Below are 13,632 nucleotides of genomic sequence, written 5' to 3' on the forward strand. Positions count from 1 at the left end.
AGCTTGTTTGCCTTTTTTTTTTCCCTAGCCTTCAATGGTTTAAAATTAGACAATACGCACCCAGGATGCACACAAGCATGCAAAGATGATGAATGTCCGCCAGTCGATATTACTAATAGCAATAGGTGTGATCTGGACTACAATGACTGCGGAAAAGTCAACATGCCAGTACTTCGAGTGAGGGAGGCTACGGGGACTACTTACAAACGCACATCCAATTGACGAAGCCGGCAAAGGCCTGGCCGCGCGCACGGATTCGCGTCGTCGTCACCTCGCTCGGGTAGAACCTGGGCACGGTTAGCTTTCAAGGATCGGCAGAAGAGCAGGCAGGTTGGCACACCAAGGGACGGGCAGATAGCCGATGCCCAGGAAGAGTTGAAAGATGAAGACAAAGGACGTGGCTGCGTACGCACAGCGCTGCGTGCCGACGGACAGCAGGATGGAGACCATGACGAAACAAAACGAGAGCCCGGCGGCCGAGACCATGAGCGAGAGGCGCCTGCCGATGCGGTCCATGCTCCAGAGTGGAATGAACGAGCCGATCAGATATACAATTGCCGTGCATCCGCCCAGAATCAGAGACGTGTTCCTGGATAGGTGCATGACGTTTTGGTAGACTATAGGCGCGTAGTAGTTAATCATGTTTGCTCCCGTAAACTGCTGCTGCACGTTGACCAGGCCGCAGAGAATCATGCGGCGCAGGTTCTGTATCTTGCCTCGGGTGAAGAGTTCGCGGTAGTGGAATGGGCCTCCGGCCGACTCGATTGCGATTGCCGTTTCGATTTCCAAGAGGGATTGGCGCAGTCTTTGCGCCGCTCCCGGAGCGCCCGCATCGGGTTGGAGGCGCGTCAGAACCTTGACGGCGTCTTCGCGGCGGTCCTGCTCGCAGAGCCACCGAGGCGTCTCTGGCAGGGGAATCATTTGCAGCACGAGGCAGATGGCGAAGAAGGATTGGAAGCTGATGGGCAGCCTCCACTGGATCGGGCTCTGCACAAAGCTAAGGCCATAGTCCATCCAGTACGCTATGCACAGCCCGACAATGGTGACGGTCCCCTGGGCCGAGAGCAGTCGGCCGCGATGTTTGGACAGCGCCATTTCGCTCTGGTATGCCGGCACGGTGCTGCTGTTGATGCCGTTTCCAACGCCCGTCACGATTCGTCCGACGATGAACTGCGCGACGCTGTATGAGGAGCCGAGTATCACGGTGCCTACAATCATGATGGTGCCGCCCGCCATGATCATTCTCCTGCGGCCGACGCGGTGGCCGCAGAAGAAGGCGAAGAGACAGCCGACGGCGCATCCTATGTCGTAGATGGACGTCACTGGCACGGGTTAGCTGGTTGTCGGTTTGCGAGGAAGCTGGGCCAAGTACGTACGGGTTCCTTGTAGGCCTGCGTCGGGGTGGTTGAACTGTTTGCCAAACTCGTTGTCGGCGCCGATGAGACCACTCATTACCCCCTGGTCGTATCCCAGGAGCAGAAATGCTTGGCAACTGGCAGCTAGACGCGAATATCAGCCCCGAGTGAGTTGCGAGCCGCGCGGTCGAGGACCTACCCGTCACGGCCCAATGCAGGGCCCTGCCGCGAATCGGATGCATCGGAGTTGCTGGTGCTTCAGACATGTGTTGCTGCCCCAGCTCGGTTCGGACGACGGGGGACCATGGCCGTATCTGAGCCGCGCCTTGCTCTGTTCGCTTTCCAGCGCCGTCGTGGACGCATCAATCTTTGGGCGATGCAAAAATGAAGTCGAAGATTGGCTCGCTTCGGGCGTTGTGGTGCTTCCGAGATTTAAGCGACCGGCGACTGGAGTCAAGCCTGGTCCCATCAAATGGGACCAGACCAGACCTCTTTCTCCCCAGCCCAAACGTCGGGTGAGTTTGTGCAACGAGGCGCCTTGATTTGCAGCGCAAATGGACTATGCCATGACATACAATGAACTCCAGTTCCCTGTGCTGATGACAGCCGCCACATCGACGTCTGCATGTGAATATTTCCGTTTCCCAATCCAACTCGGCTAACCCATGCAGGCAGAAAAAGCCGTCTGACCAGCTCAACACCCTTGGTGCGCCCGAATCTTGGCCATGGTGCCACCAGATTACGTCTACAGTGCCGTGCGTGCCTTTATACATCGTATTCTGCAACGTTGACAGTCTTTTCCCCATCGAGTCCGGTGCCTCCTTGATGGCCTCGCAGACGCGAGCTCCGCGAGCCCAGTCTCTGCTGTGCTTGGCACGTCTTCCAACCCCCCAACCGCATCGATCAAGTGCTGCAACTGCCGCTCAAATGGCGCTGCAATATCCACACGGATTTCTTGCCTTGTTATTTCCGAGTGCCAAGACTTTGGCTTGTCCCCATAAGACCACAGCGCCATGTCCAGCACACTTGGACATCCTTCCGTCCCGAATATGCGGTAAAAGTCTTGGCCGGCTTTCAATGTTGGGAATGGGCGGGTTTTCTTCAGAGCCGGACTCGAAATTATACGGCGACGGGGCGTAATCCGAAAGCAAAAACGTTTCCCACCGCTCCCGACTTGAACCGGAGCGTCATGGCTGCCCCTATGTCCATGATATTGCCTCGCTGACGAGGGATTCGATCTGCATAGACTTGGACTATGCGCCCCAGGGGAAAATGGAGGATGCCAATCTCGTGAATCATGTCGATGAGGATGGCGCCGCGGGCTTCGTCCGTCTCCATTCTGCCGGCGCCTGGAAGTAGTCGAGCAGCTTGTGCAATGCCCAGATCCCGTACCGCCAGTACGTCACCCAGCTTTCCTGTAGATATGACTTGTTCCGTTTTCAGGATATAGGGGTTGAATCGACGATGCTGCCCGACCAGGACTTTGCTCTTGGCCGAGAACGAGATCCTGCCCGCTGCCTACATCCGCGCTGACCGGCTTCTCAACAATCATGTGAATGACGCGAGAAGCAAACTTCGTTGCAAGATGCACGTGTGTGTGGTTTGGAGTACATATAATGGCTACATCGACTTGTTCGGCCGAGTTGAGGAGGTTGTCGACGCCTGTGTAATTGCTTACACTCAACTCGGTGGCCAAGGCGCTCCCAGCGGGCGACGAATCAACGACGGCGCAAATTTCGCCTCATTATTCTTCATGACCGTTTTTGCATGTCGGGGCCCAATGATTCCTGCGCTAATAACGGCGATCGGAGCTGCCGAGATGCTCAGGCCAAATGCCATGTTGCACGTGGGATGAGCCTGACGAGTCAATGGCCAAGCGATTGCGTATGTTGCACCAAATAGTTCAACGTTTCATGATAAGTTTCACGGAATAAAACTATGCATCAATCTCCGAGGCTACTACCGCCGAGATTTGGTGCCGTGGCTAAATCCTCTTCCTTGGTGAGGGATTCCAGGCCTGTGATATTGTGCGGGCGGATGAAGCTTTACCCGTAAACGTACGCATTCATGTAGGGTAGGTTGCCCTCCTTGAAGGATTGCTTTGATAAATCAGAAAACCCAGTTTAAAAAACAGCATGTATCGTAATTCTTATCATTAATAATGTCTGGTCTTCTAATATGTGGGTAGGTGTGCTTATGCACTTGATAGATTGGTTGATCGTGGAGTAAACGACGTGTCACTAGGAGCAATATCGTGTGCGTATGTGTGCACTTGACTTTATCTCGCACCTGCTGATAAAATCTACCAGCCCTCTTGGCACACCCAGTGCCTTGAATGTATGTAGATCAAGAAAGTTCTTTCTATGTATAATTATTGTCAGACTAGCACAACCGCCCATCGTGAGTACCAGTACAGCCGCAGAGGCTATATCTGACCGTCCGAATCGAACAAGTCACCCGATACTCGCTCAATCGGTACTGTTAGACGATGTGCTAATGGCAGGCATGGTTCGGCTTGGACGAGACTATCACGATTGTCTGCTATCGTACTATGGTTGTCCTCAATACTTGAGTGCATATTGAAAATGTTTTTTTTTATCATAACTGTACTAAAGCATATCAACTACTTGGGTATAGGTAAAGACAGTATTATAATTATTTCTGCTCTTATATCAAATTAAGTATATAAGTATTAAATATAAGTTATATATAAAGTTTAATTATTCTGAATCTATTATAATTATAAATATCTTGTAAGATTTCACTTAAAGATGTGTGTTGGATAGAAATGGTAAATTGGGTGGTTTGAAGATAGGAAACCGCTGTCGCAGACGGAGCATGCTTTACTAGTAAAAAGAAGAGCTTTGTATGAATTTCACCACACGGCCACGAATCTACAAGAATTAAGGCCGCGGAATCTAACACATGTGTCCATCATGCAAATACCGCTTCTTCGGCAGAGGTTCCGTGCGGCTCAGCATTCGGTGAACGAGACAATGCTAACGATTCATGACGTGCATATACTAGGATGAACTGGGACAAGTTTGTAATTTACTTGAACCTTCTAGAAAATAGAGAATGCGGCTTTTATCGGGATTATAGCTGACCATGTCCGGACAGGTACATGTACCAATACAACGGCTCACTTTTAGCTTTACCAGGGTTTGTCATACCGCCCATGTCTTCTCGTGTTGAGAGAAGTTGATATCAGGAGGAGTCACATACCGAAGCATCACTCAATAGACAATGAAAGGCAGATAGCCAAGGGCCTCAAGCTTACATGCCAAGAAATGTCTCATACGATCAATGCTAAACCTATTGTGCTTAGTTATCATCGATAGTCTGTGCTATCTAATGCTGAATCATGCAGTCATTCCACTTGGTATTTTTGGTACGAGTCCCATGTCCCGGTCTTGTCACGGAAACTCGGTCATTTTGCTAACCATGCTAGAATCTAGCATGACTTGAGAGAGCATAATATCCGTTGTGGATTTACATTATATGACACTTGCAACGGTATGAGATTGGTCCAGGTCTGAATATTTGGCTATATTTTATGCAAATAGTCGAATAGTCGACGGATTTAGTACCGGCCCTATCATAAGATGACTTCTGTGTTAATAATTGGACAAATACCGGCCGGTAATTTGGGACAAAGTGGGCCAAAGATAGCGTTTTCATCAAGGACCAAGGCCACGTCATTGCCAGAAGTGCGAATAACGACTATTGCTTGGCCGGAAATATGCGGTAAAATGATTATGGCTACCAAAATTTGGCTTAACTTGGAGAGCCGGTTGGGATGCTTTAGGTGGCTGAGCCCTGGGGACTGGGGTACGCATGATATCCAAGGCGCGGTCGTCCCATGGCACACAGCTTAGCCTTACGAATAAAAGCGCGCTGCTCGGGAGTTGTTTGAATCCCATACTATTCAGGTATCCATGTAATAGTAACGAAATAGGCAGGGGGTTAGCGGGAGGCGGAGCCGGCCAGGGGAAGAGAACTATACTAGAGCAAAGGCTAAGTTACCGGCATAATTTTGCTTATTGAACCCTATGGGGCTGTACAGTAGGTAATGCCCGTACACGGCTCTTGGCACCCGGTACCAGACGTTCCCTCAAGGTTCTCTGGGTCAGGATCTCTAGCTCCGTCTGATGACGAGTTGAGATGTCGGTCGAAGGAGCTGGTTTCATTCAGGTCAACGTAGTCTTGGAAACAAACCATCAGCGAACGGTGGCATGATAAGTGTATATAAAGCCTTTGTCAACCCCCCAAAATACTTGGAACTGCATCTCCCATCTCAACAAAGCAGTCCTACAACACCATCACCTTGCTTACTATTTCCTACACCACCACCAACAACTCTCGTACCTCGTTCGAAATGAAGACTTGCACAGCTCTCAGTCTGGCATTGGCGTCTGCCGCCAGTGCCCACCGGCTTACCGCTCGTCAAGGCGTCACGGCCGATGACTTTGCCGTCCAAACTCTCAAAAACATTGAGAGCAATTTCAAAATGAATGACGCCAGCTTGCCCAAGCTCAATGTTACCAAGGAGTGGCAGCACATCTGCTTTAGCAACTTGAATTACGGAGAGCAAGTTTCCTTCTTCAAGACCGGGACCATCAGACGCGACGACATCCTAGACGCAAAGGCCTACTACATTGCCCACGTGGAGACGACGGCAGTCAATCCGGGCCCGGGCAATAAGGCCAGCAAAATGACCATGAGCAGCTCCACCACCACGTCCCAGGTGGACACCAAGGGCTGGACAGTCGGCATCAAGCTCACCGGCACCGTTAGCACCGGCGTCGTGCCAGGCGCCCCCTCGGCAAACGGCGGCGTCGAGATCTCGGGATCCTACACCGACACCACGATGAAGACGGATTCCACGACCAAAACCGTCACGCGCGAGGAGGAGTGCGAAGTCGGCTACGAGTGCCGCCTCGAAACGTGGACGTTCCACCTGGATATCCACGCCAAGCCGAGGGTGGACGGAGCTTTCCAGCTATGGGATCTCGTCAACGGCTACGGCAAGGAAATCCCGACCTGCTCCATGCCCAAGAACTACCGAGGCTGCACGCAATTCACGCAGAGAATCGACGAGTGGTGCAAGGAGGAGACGCTCCCCGGCGGCGCCATCTACATCCCCGCCAAGCAGGAGGAAGTGCACATCAAGGCGCCCGTCTTCGAAGCCAACGGCTACCAGACCTTTACCCGCATCGTCAAGGTGTTCAACCCCATTGTCAAGAGCCAAAAGGCCCGCGCGGCAGAGCCCACCATTGGAACCAAGGAGACCGTCATGGAGGCCATGAAGCAGGGCACCAAGTTCAAGTTTCTTGACTAAGCGGCTGCTGTAGACTCGGCCGACTTGTGCAACCGTCGACCGTCGACGCTTGCTGCGGGCTGCGGCTCCAGCCCAGACCAGACTATTGTTGTTTGATTAGATTGTGTTGCTTTTGCCCATGCTGCCGCTTGGACAACTAGGATGATGCAAGAGCAAGGAGCTCTCGCGGGCTTGCTTTCCGTTTTTTCCTTGGCTCTTGATAGACAAACACTCAGGTAGCATTGGAAATAGACATTCCGTTTGTGTATTCAAAATTGTCTCATTTATTGGTATTAGTAATAGTAGGCCTACAGCGGCAATAACAGCTATTAGCAAAAGTACCTCTATTCGAGCTTTTGTATGTTGGCGGCCCACGTGCAACGTTGATATGGTCATATCCTTGTTACCACACCCCATATATTTTTATATTAGAACACGTGGGAACCACGATGCGGTTTTGATTACGATGTGTTTTACAGCCCCTGGAATAAACCATACGTCGTGCACCCGGCGTTAACTGCCGCTTTCCTTGTTTCCTGTAGTAATAATGATTGTCCCTTAAAATGGCGTTTTAAGCGAATTGGCCCTTTTGATACTGCCGCCGCTTAAGGCCGTTGAACTTGAGAGCCAAAAATACGAAATTGCCCGACGCCCTTATTAAGGCAGGCCCGTTACCACGGTTTTGTGCGTAAAACACACCAAGGGGTACATGTACAGATATCGGCCATTTAGCTGAATTTGGTTAGTAGTCATGTATACTACAATACAGCGCCCTCTTGGCACACTAAAACACCAGGCCAGACAGCTCAGAGTAGACGTACTCGCAACGCAAGGCGCGTTCCGTTTCCTCTTATCTCTACGCCAGGCTCTTCTTTTTTCCCGTTTTACATGAAGGGTGTTAGTACCTGCAGCCTCAGCCGCATGCGAGAGCCCCGATTGGCCGCCGTTGTCGGGAGGGGCCGAAAGGGGTAGGGAGACCGGCTTTGTCAGCCGGCTCAACACATAGCTAGAAGATAACAATATGAATAACAACCTGTTGAACCCGATCCCTCGGTGACGTATGCACACAAACAGCCCCTGGTGCTACCCACAGAGAGCAAGAGCCATAAGAAATTGCAAATCACCGTCGATGACTGAGTGGAAGGATTGAGGAGCCAATCGTGGGTTCTACTCATGGAATACATGGCTCGTCAAGCACTGAATGCGCAGGAGTCCAAGCTGGGTCCATGTGTCCGGTCTAGCAAAGAAGGTCAAGTCTATCTGCTCTACTCTAAGCTGCATCGCCTCGCGTTCTTGATCCACTGTAGCCACTCGCCCTCGTGTAGAATGGAGCGCACCCTAGCCTGCAGCCACGTCGTATTTCCCCAGAAACCCCACGATGCCTGGAACCTGCACCAGTCAACCAAGGCAGTCTCCCAGTGCCGCTGGAACTCAATCCAGTCATATACCGGTGCATGCATAACACCTTCCCCCTGGAGCAATTCCCGGCGATACTGGAGCAGAAGATGGCGCTCCCCGTCGCCCATTGTCAAGCGACGAGGCTCGCCCGTCGACGCAGTCAGCATTTCCACAGGCACCGAGCAGGTAAAGAGCTTGGCCAGGTCGCAAACCCCGAGCCCCAGGCCGGTATATTGAAAGTCGAAGAAAGCGACCTCGTCTCCACTTTCGGTAGAGAACAAGTTCTCCGACTTTACATCCCCATGGAGATATGTCTCAACGTCCCGGCCCGTCGGTGTCAAAAAGAAGGCGGCCAGTTCAGCAACCGACATTGACGTGCCCTCGACGGCCTGACAAAACGTCTGGGACCATTCCGAGCCGCCATCTTGCGCAAGGGCATTGTACTCGCTCCGCCGGGTAGCGAGATATGTATACCCCCCGTTGAGCCAGAGCCCTCTTTTGGTCGACGAGTTGCTCGGCTGCTGCTGTCTCGCTTTGCCCTCCTCGAGCGGCGGGAGAATCAGGCTCTGCGCATCAGGCCTCGGCGACGTCCAGTAGCTGCCGTGGAAGCGAGACAGCCAGCCAAGCGCGGCGTGGACCTGCCTTGGGGACAGGGCCGTCCGCTTTTCCCCTGCAACGGGATAGTCGAGTCGCAGATCCGTCAACACCGAAGCCGTCACATGTTGCAGGCCGGCGGCGGCGGCCTTGTGTGGGAACTTTGACGTGGACACTAGACACTCTGCCAGTGGGAGTCCGCGCAGCGTGGGAGCGACGTGGTCGTAAAAGTGCTGTTCTACCTGGTAACTCAGGACTTTGCGCAGATGGCCCTCGTCGTTGCGGCCGCGAGGCGGCGACACGAGCTTCAGGATGAGAGAGTGTGTGGCGCGTGTGGTCTGGGCCGGCTGCGCAGACGGCAGCGGACGGCAGCGGATGGCGCAAATGTGTCCGTATCCCGCCCAGAGAGTCTGGAGTGTGTTGCAGGAGATGAGCTCGAAGCCAATCCACGACAGCAGCTCTTTGGCCACGGCTTGGGGCTCGGGTTGTTGACTCATCGTCGGGCTTTTCCATGTGGCTCGAGGTCCGAAAAGCCAGTCGGCCGTGAGGGAGGCGGGTTGCGGGTAGCCAGCCGGATCAATTGATGCCGGGTGGAGATTGGCAAGTGGCTGGGGTCAATATTGCCTGTTGTTGAATGTTGGTAGACAAGGCGATTGGCGTTGTAATTGCCGCAAGCCGAGTGCTTGGCAGATGGACCAGGCTGAGGTTCGTCCATCTTGTCTTGGCGCGCGTGGCTCAGCAGGCCGGCCAGCTGGCGTCTCCACTCCCAACCCGGCCCGGGCCTGATGGTCTTGACTCTTTCAATGTTTGATTCAATCAATCTTCATCAGTCGGCTTGCGCTCCTTGCTCGCCGTGCTATACCCGGATACGACTGAAACCTGGGTCAGACGGGGCGAGCACGTAGCCCAAGTGGTACTTGGACCGTGGATCCTGGCTCGCCCTTTTCTGGTCCCTTAAATTGTCTCCCGCGGCATTCAATATTCGTGTCCCGCGCGCCAACACAAGGGCACGCCATCAGGCATCGGCTATTGGCTTCAATGTTCTGCGCCTGCCAAGCCGTCGATGTGTCTGTCGCTGCGCATCACCGCTCCAAGCGCTAGTGCTGTCTTGACTCAAGAGGCACCTCGGCTGTGACTTCAAGTCTTGCCTGTACCCAGTCTGTATGCTACCGCGGGCAATACATCATGGATACTTTCTCTCGGCCGTCGTCCGCGGGTGGTGTCTGGTGTTCCAACGCCGAATCGGGGCCGAGGGACACACCACGTGGAGGCGGCTGTGAAGACGTGATTTATGCGGCGGGGATACTCCAGGCGTTTCATGAATCATGAGTCCACGGGGCATGGGGCATTCCCATGGTTCTGGGGCAAGCAATCGGCTGCCGGCGTATACTTGCCCTATATTATAGCGTTAATGCCCGTTGATAACTGCACATGTGTGCATCGAACTTGTGTTGCCTGCCTGAGAATGGCGACAGGCAGTGGGAGTCGCATCAAGAGTAACACAGGGTTGACGTGCATCGTTCGCTTCTTGCATAAATAGAGTTCCTTGCTCATCTGTCACACAGCCATTCGAATGACCCTCAGGAATATGGTAAGTACCCGATAACCGTCGTGACACTGGTCAAGTGTACAACTTGTGTCATATTCAAAGTCAACCAGATGGTCAAATCATATCTTCTAGTTGAAATCACGTCTTTGCAGTTACAAAACTGGCATATTCCCCCCCACCAGGGCCAGTTCCACGGCTATACTCTATAGCCGCCGGGAATAATACCACATGGCTGCATTCAAAGACTTGTGTCGCCACAGCTGCTCTGATATGTTGCCGCCTGACTAACAACATACGGCTCAAACAAGTAAAGCGGCCAGTTGGCATCATCCCGGCTCACCTTGGCCAGAACCTTCCATTCCCCATTTCTCTTCTCAAAAACGTCGTCGTATGTTCCTGTGCTCACGACGCCCGTAGTGTTGGCTCTCCAGTCGACTCTCCAGTTCCAGTGCACGTACGCCCGCTCATTTCCCCCGGCACTGTTATTTGATAGTGGCGAGGGATAGTTTGGCAACGGGCCATCGGATATCTCGAAAGCGCCCACCGAGTGGCGCCACCGCGAAAGCGGGAAGACAGAGTGCGCGTAGTCATAGTTTGATCGGATCTCTCGTTCGCCCGTCATGGTGGCATCACGGTTGGGATCTAGGTACTTGTTAGCTTTCTGCCGAGCATCAGCAAATCGAGGGGAGGCGCGCGTGTACCAATGACGCGGAAACTTCCTTCGGGCCAGTACAGCGAAGCATAGAGCTTTGCATTGTCGCAAGTGAGGCTGTGGTCAATGTATGACTGGTGCAATGAGAGTTGTTCAAAAATTGAGAAGCGATCCGTTGGGGTGAGCAAGCCAACCGTGCAAGCTGGATACCACACGAGCAGCAAGCAAAAGAAATGATGTAGACGCAACATGGTGTCGGCAGATTTTTTCTTCGTTTTCAGTGAATTCTATGAGTTACTTAGACTGTTATTTTGTTGTTGGTCGAAAGCATCCCGGTGGTTTATTTTATAATACATATTTCAGATCGTGATACATTGATGGTGTTTGCTCTTTGGAGCTACGTCACCCAAGGACAACCCGACCCGGGATTAGTCAATGCTCTATAATTCTTATAAACAACATTTGAAGATAAAGAGTTTCTTGGCACGGCTTATTTATGCCTCAATTTTCGTATTCATCCATGAAATTAGAGTTTGTTTAGTTTGTGCGTGCTTTGTTTAAGCAGCGCAGTAGTATCAGATGGGCGCTGGAATTTCGGACTCGACGTTTATTCGTTGAAACATTGGAGACCTGGCTTCTGTACTATATCGGATCGGAACTGAAGCTTATTGGCTAGAGCTGCGCGATGTGGTGGACATGCTGGGCGGTCGGCCTGACTAGAGATTCACTACTCGGAACTATATTTTAGCGTGCCAAATGGGAGCTGTACTTTATGACTATCCCAGGCCGGAGAAGAGTCTGACGGGGTTGATTGCCAAAGACACCAAGAGGGGCATTTCCTGAGATTCAAGCAGTGGATATCTTGCATATTCTGACAAATCGACGTTGCATTCATCTCCATCAAGTCCACCATTTGTTCTAGAATTTCAAAGTCAATGTTGGATTTCCGAGGAGGCCCGTCTTGACAGGCTGATGAAGCATTTATCAGGCTTACGCTGTATTCTCCTCCGATGAATGCGTCACCGTATCCCCTTGGCTATAAGGCTATTTGTAAAGAAGCCATCCACAAGAGATGCCCCCGCGCTATAATAATAGGCCCATTGTACCTACCATTCAAGTAGCCTGTCCAACGTATAGATTCCACTTTGTAATAAGCTTAAAACACAACATGACTGTGCGGACTGTCTCAACGCTAGCCTTGGCGGCTTTCAATACCTTTGTTACCGCATCCGCAAATGGCGCCACGCAACCTTTTGATAGCTGGTCGCACGGCCGTGTTCAGTTGGACGACGTGAGCATACATTTTCGATACGCGGGGTCTGGCCCGCCGATGCTACTTGTCCATGGCAACCCTCAGCATAGCGTACGTGTACGAGGGAATCTTTGCAGAGCAGGTGTTGACGATTCGATATAGTATACGTGGCGCACGATTGGTCCCATCCTGGCAAACCAGTACACCGTCATTGCTCCCGACAACCGCGGCACGGGCGATAGCTCAATCCCCGAAGACAGCAACTACAGCTCCGAGGCCATGGCAGGCGACCTGAAGGGACTTCTTGACTTTCTGAAAATCAACCAGACTTTAGTCTTCTCCCACGACAAAGGTTCCGGTCCCGCCGTTGCTCTTGCTGCCCAGCATCCAAGTCTGGTACCTGCTCTGGGCGTTTCCGAGTATTTGCTCCCTGGATTCGGCTACGAGGAAAGCAGCTGTCCGTCATCAACGTGGGATCTATACTCTAATTGGCAACTTGCCTTCTTTAGCGTACCGGATGCGGCTGAGTTCTTCATCCGAGGAAAGGAGAAGGAAATGCTGGCCTGGTACTTTTACCATCAAAGCTACTCGGGTAACGAAGCCATACCGGAGCCGGTACTGCAACGCTACGCCAGCAGCATTAGCAAGCCAGGCTTCCTGCGCAGCATGCTGGGGCCCTTTTCTACTGCGAGCGTGAGAGCAGACAGGAAATTTTTCACAAAGGTGCTGGGGGACGCACCTTTGCAGATGCCAATGATTGCGATTGGGGCAGAAGCTAGCTTTGCTCCCGAGAGCACGATACGGGAGGTATGGGGTCCTGTTGCGTCCAACTTGACGGTAGATATTACGCCTAAATCTGGACATTGGATCGCCGATGAAAACCCGGAATGGGTTGCTGAGCGTTTACGGGAGTACTTTGGCGGCATCAGGGGGAACATTCAGCCAGCGGATCTGTCATGGCTGAGCAATAGAACTACACTTGTTTAGAGTAACACAGAACGTCACGCATGAGCACCTTAAGGTTGAACTCGGAATTGCTTGCCTGCCCAATTTTACACGTATAAGTTGGCCGCTGGCTGCCTCATATTAATCACAATATAGAGAACACGTGTGACAAGGGCTTGGTAGAGGGCTTGCAGCAGAAGTGACTCGATTCAAAGATAATCTCCTAGGGTGTAGCCACAGGTCGGCATCCTGGATTAACTTCCCCAAGAACCCTTCGAACCCAATGACAACTATTAGATTAATTTGCTGCTATTCACAAGCCCTCATCAGAAGTCCTTGTCACAGCAGGAGCACCTCTAGTGTAATGCCGTGCTCGACAAACTCGCAGAAGAATAATTACAAGACGCAATGCCACAGAGATTTTATGTAGAAAATAATTACCTGAAATAGGAGGAAATGGTACAAAGCCTCCCCTAGAGAGTGGTCCAAGGCTATAGCTTTGATTGACGTGCTACCATTGGGACACTACGAAACGAATTTCATCATTTTTGCACAGCTCTAGAGTGA

At 52.1% G+C, this 13,632-nt stretch overlaps 5 protein-coding genes across 5 annotated transcripts; 2 read left to right on the forward strand and 3 right to left on the reverse strand.

The window, feature by feature from the left end:
* Positions 1 to 45: 45 nt before the first annotated feature.
* MAA_07532 (General substrate transporter) lies at positions 46 to 1,452 on the reverse strand (the record flags this gene model as incomplete). The annotated part of the gene is made up of 4 exons (XM_007825530.2): positions 46 to 146; positions 205 to 287; positions 341 to 1,322; positions 1,377 to 1,452. The coding sequence occupies 4 exons, from the start codon at positions 1,450 to 1,452 to the stop codon at positions 46 to 48; spliced, it is 1,242 nt and encodes a 413-aa protein (XP_007823721.2).
* A 4,281-nt stretch (positions 1,453 to 5,733) lies between these two features.
* On the forward strand, positions 5,734 to 6,696 carry MAA_07533 (Aerolysin-like toxin, beta complex domain protein; the record flags this gene model as incomplete). The annotated part of the gene is made up of 1 exon (XM_007825531.1): positions 5,734 to 6,696. The coding sequence occupies one exon, from the start codon at positions 5,734 to 5,736 to the stop codon at positions 6,694 to 6,696; it is 963 nt and encodes a 320-aa protein (XP_007823722.1).
* Positions 6,697 to 7,940: 1,244 nt separating this feature from the next.
* On the reverse strand, positions 7,941 to 9,164 carry MAA_07534 (phosphotransferase; the record flags this gene model as incomplete). The annotated part of the gene is made up of 1 exon (XM_007825532.2): positions 7,941 to 9,164. The coding sequence occupies one exon, from the start codon at positions 9,162 to 9,164 to the stop codon at positions 7,941 to 7,943; it is 1,224 nt and encodes a 407-aa protein (XP_007823723.2).
* Positions 9,165 to 10,454: 1,290 nt separating this feature from the next.
* MAA_11700 (multidrug resistance protein fnx1) lies at positions 10,455 to 11,119 on the reverse strand (the record flags this gene model as incomplete). Its single annotated transcript, XM_011412615.1, has 2 exons — positions 10,455 to 10,858; positions 10,918 to 11,119. 2 exons carry the CDS (start codon positions 11,117 to 11,119, stop codon positions 10,455 to 10,457), a joined length of 606 nt encoding a protein of 201 aa, XP_011410917.1.
* Positions 11,120 to 12,036: 917 nt separating this feature from the next.
* Positions 12,037 to 13,107, forward strand: MAA_07535 (uncharacterized protein; the record flags this gene model as incomplete). The annotated part of the gene is made up of 2 exons (XM_007825533.1): positions 12,037 to 12,231; positions 12,283 to 13,107. 2 exons carry the CDS (start codon positions 12,037 to 12,039, stop codon positions 13,105 to 13,107), a joined length of 1,020 nt encoding a protein of 339 aa, XP_007823724.1.
* Between the last annotated feature and the right edge of the window lie 525 nt (positions 13,108 to 13,632).

Source organism: Metarhizium robertsii (genome assembly GCF_000187425.2).
Source record: "Metarhizium robertsii ARSEF 23 chromosome Unknown MAA_Scf_14, whole genome shotgun sequence".
NCBI lineage: Eukaryota > Fungi > Ascomycota > Sordariomycetes > Hypocreales > Clavicipitaceae > Metarhizium > Metarhizium robertsii.